The sequence below is a fragment of the Helianthus annuus genome, chromosome 15, assembly GCF_002127325.2.
Source record: "Helianthus annuus cultivar XRQ/B chromosome 15, HanXRQr2.0-SUNRISE, whole genome shotgun sequence".
Classification (NCBI taxonomy): domain Eukaryota; kingdom Viridiplantae; phylum Streptophyta; class Magnoliopsida; order Asterales; family Asteraceae; genus Helianthus; species Helianthus annuus.
In genome coordinates, this window is record NC_035447.2 from 100,162,184 (window position 1) to 100,165,440 (window position 3,257).

Consider the following 3,257-nt stretch of genomic DNA (forward strand, 5'->3'; position numbering starts at 1 on the left):
AACTGGAAAATGAGTTTGAATCCTTGAAGATGAAAGAAACATAGACAGTTGATTCTTTCGCGGGCAGGATAAGTCAGTTGGTTACCAAAGCAGCCAGTTTGGGAACCACCTACGAAAACAAAAAGCTAACCAGAAAATTGTTAGGCTCTAATCTAGCAAAGTATGTTCCAATTGTCGCATCAATTGAACAATTCGCAGATTTGAAGGCCATGACGTTTCAGGAAGCGATCAGTAGACTGAAGACGTTCGAAGACAGGATTAAGGGTATCGAGTCTTTAGCAGAAAATCAATGTAATCTAATGTTTGCCAATGGTGAGTCATCCTCGAAATCTAAATCCTATGAAAATACGCGAGGGCGTGGGCGAGGCGGTTCAAGTTACCGAGGTAGACGTCAAGACTGGGATGATGAGGACCAAGATGGAAGTCAAAGCCGAGACGGTCAAGTTCATGGGTCAAAGCAAACGGGTCAAAGAAGAACCAATGATCGTTAAAAAGGAAGGAAAGATAGATCACAGGTTCAGTGTTACCGTTGTGATAAATTTAGTCACCTCGCGCCAGGATGTCCGGATCGTATGAAGAAACAAGAGTAAGCTAACTTAGCTAAATCCGATGACTTTGATCCATCATTATTCTTGATGAGATGTGATCAAGAGACGGTTTTTCTAAATGAAGAATGGATGAATCCAAAGCTTTTCGAGACCGAACCAATGGAGAAAGACACTTGGTATCTTGACAACGGAGCATCGAAGCACATGACGGGTAATCGAGCTTATTTCTTTGAACTTAATGAACGTGTCACGGGAAAGGTGAAGTTTGGAGATGGATCTTGTATTGATATACGGGGAAAGGGATCGGTATTACTTGAAGGGAAAACGGGGGAGAAGCGCCTGTTAACCGATGTTTATTATTTACCGAGTTTACAAAGCAATATCATAAGTCTTGGTCAAGCAACGGAAGGTGGATGCGACATTCACATGAAATGTGATTTGCTAACCATTCATGATGATACAGGAAAGCTTATGATGAGGGTGACAAGGACCAAGAACCGTTTGTACAAGATCAACCTCAAGATAGCAAGTTCCGGTACACAAGATAACATGACTGGAATAAAGAATTTTGTGGGTAGGGATCTACAAAGAGGTGAACTGAAAGATGATATGGCAAGTACGAGTCAGAATCTTCTCAAAGATCCAAGTTTAATGAAGAAACCCAAAATTCAAAGTCCAAAGAAAAATATTCAAGGATTCAAAAAAAAAGGTTAAGCAAGAGATTCAAACCCAAGGAGGTACATTTAATGATCCAAGAAAGCGGGTGTTTGCTCAAGATCGCAGCCGAGTCAATGGTGATGCGATTTCATATGATCAAAGGACGAGTCATGGAGAAAGGACTAGTCGAGTACAAGGTCGCAAGAATGTTCGAGCTAGGAAGGAGCGAAAAACACACATAGTGATCAAGATGAGTTCTATGAGAATGAAGACAAAGAAGACATGTTAGAGCCTACCTATTTCAAGTCGGAAATTAAGGGGGTGATTGTTGCGGTAATTCCCGACTCATCACAAGCCGGTGATGGAAAAAGGGTGACAAAGGAGTTCAAGTCACAAGTCGGTGAACTTGAGGGATCAATGTTGACAAGTTGGTCATAATTGGTTAAATTTCCTAATTACATTATAATTATATTTGGTAATGTCTTGGTCACCAAGTTAGGGTTATATGGTAATGTCTTGGTCACCAAGTTAGGGTAAGCCTATATAAACCATGTTAGGGTTAGACATTATTAAGAGTCAAGAGAAAAGAGACAAGACTAAAGAGAAACCGAGTTATGTTTAAGAGTCTGCAATCAGTTTTGAGTTATTTTTCTGATTAATAAGATTGAGAGTTAGTCGATCTAAATTCTTTTCTTCATCTTTTCTATTCGGTTTGATTATCGACTGGGACTTGAAACGACCCCTCTAGTCCTGGTCAGAGACGTTAGTGATATAATTGTAAATATAAACCAATAATTGGATTTGAAAAACATCAAAGCCGGCTAAGAGTGTTCACAATAGATACTCCAACTCAATCTTTATAATTATACAAAAAAATTATTTCTTTTTCAATTAAATAATACTTTTTATACTTTTATCATTATATTTTATCTTTCCTCTATTCACAACCATTTTTAAAAAATATTATAAAATCATAAGGGTGAACAGTGTCACTCACAACCACTCCATACAATATAGATAACTCACACACACACACACACACATATATAGGGAGCCGCTAAAACAGAAACTATCCCTAGTTGTAAGAACCACGAGAATCATTCTCAACCAATCAGAATAAGGGGTATTTTAGTCATTTACTCTAAATGTCAAATCTCTCTTGCATTTAAAGTCACAAGACTTTTTGTCATATCTCATCTCTATCTCTTAAATTTGAAAACTCTCCTCTCTCTTAAAATCATTCATCCCTAACATCACTCTAAACTAAATGCAGACCACCATTCACCCCTAACCTCCCTTCAAGCCAGACAGACACCCCTCTTCCTCCCCCCCTCCCCCCCGGTGATTACCCGACGACGACAACAGCCGTTGCGGCGGCGGTGGTGCCGGTTGATGTTTCAAGCAAGAAAGAGAGAGAGGGAGACCGGCGGAGTAGTCCGGTGGCGGTGGCGCCGGTATGGCGGCGGTGATGATGATGCAACGATGATGATGGGGACATGCTGACAAGGCTGTAAAGAGAGAAAGATTCCGGTGGTGTCTCCGCCGTAAGCGACGGTAGTGACGTTCTTCTCCGGTAAAATTTTCAACTCCTTTTCTTTCTCTCTTAGTTCCTTTTTCTTTTTCTGGATCCTAGTCTCCTGCTTGTTTCGTTGTTCAGGTGAGTTGGAGGAGGTTGAAGAGGTAGCGGCAGTGGTGGTGTTCGGGAGACTAGCCGGACCACCCCGAACGGCGGCAGCCGGCGGCGGTGGCCCCGATGACTGCAACAGCGGGAGTAGTGGTTATTTTTGGGTTGTTTCGGGCTATAGTGGGTCATGATGCCGAAGTTCAGTTCAACGGGAGTAGTGGTTATTTTGGGTTGTTTCGGGCTGTAGTGGATCTTGGATTGATTCTGTAAGAGGGTGTATGTGTTCTTGATCCTGTTGGTTTTTTGTGATTTTCATGTTCAACACTGGATTTTGTTTAATTCAGTTTTGGTTCGGGTTTTGAGATTTTGTTTGATTCAGTTTTGGAGATGGGGATTTTTCGAGTTGGCAGTGATATAACGAGAAAAAT

At 41.2% G+C, this 3,257-nt stretch overlaps 1 protein-coding gene across 1 annotated transcript; it reads left to right on the plus strand.

Moving 5' to 3' along the window:
* The first annotated feature begins 635 nt into the window (after positions 1-635).
* Positions 636-3,020, plus strand: LOC110925129. Its single transcript, XM_022169101.1, has 2 exons — positions 636-1,164; positions 2,863-3,020. Exons 1-2 carry the CDS (start codon positions 636-638, stop codon positions 3,018-3,020), a joined length of 687 nt encoding a protein of 228 aa, XP_022024793.1.
* The last annotated feature ends 237 nt before the right edge of the window (positions 3,021-3,257 follow it).

What these genes read in the sequence shown, in the direction of transcription:
- LOC110925129 (XM_022169101.1), top strand. Translation starts at nt 636, where the DNA reads ATGAGATGTGATCAAGAGACGGTTTTTCTAAATGAAGAATGGATGAAT. An exon ending in ACTGAAAGATGATATGGCAA is followed by an intron (nt 1,165 to 2,862) that starts GTACGAGTCAGA and finishes TTCGTTGTTCAG; the next exon opens with GTGAGTTGGAGGAGGTTGAA.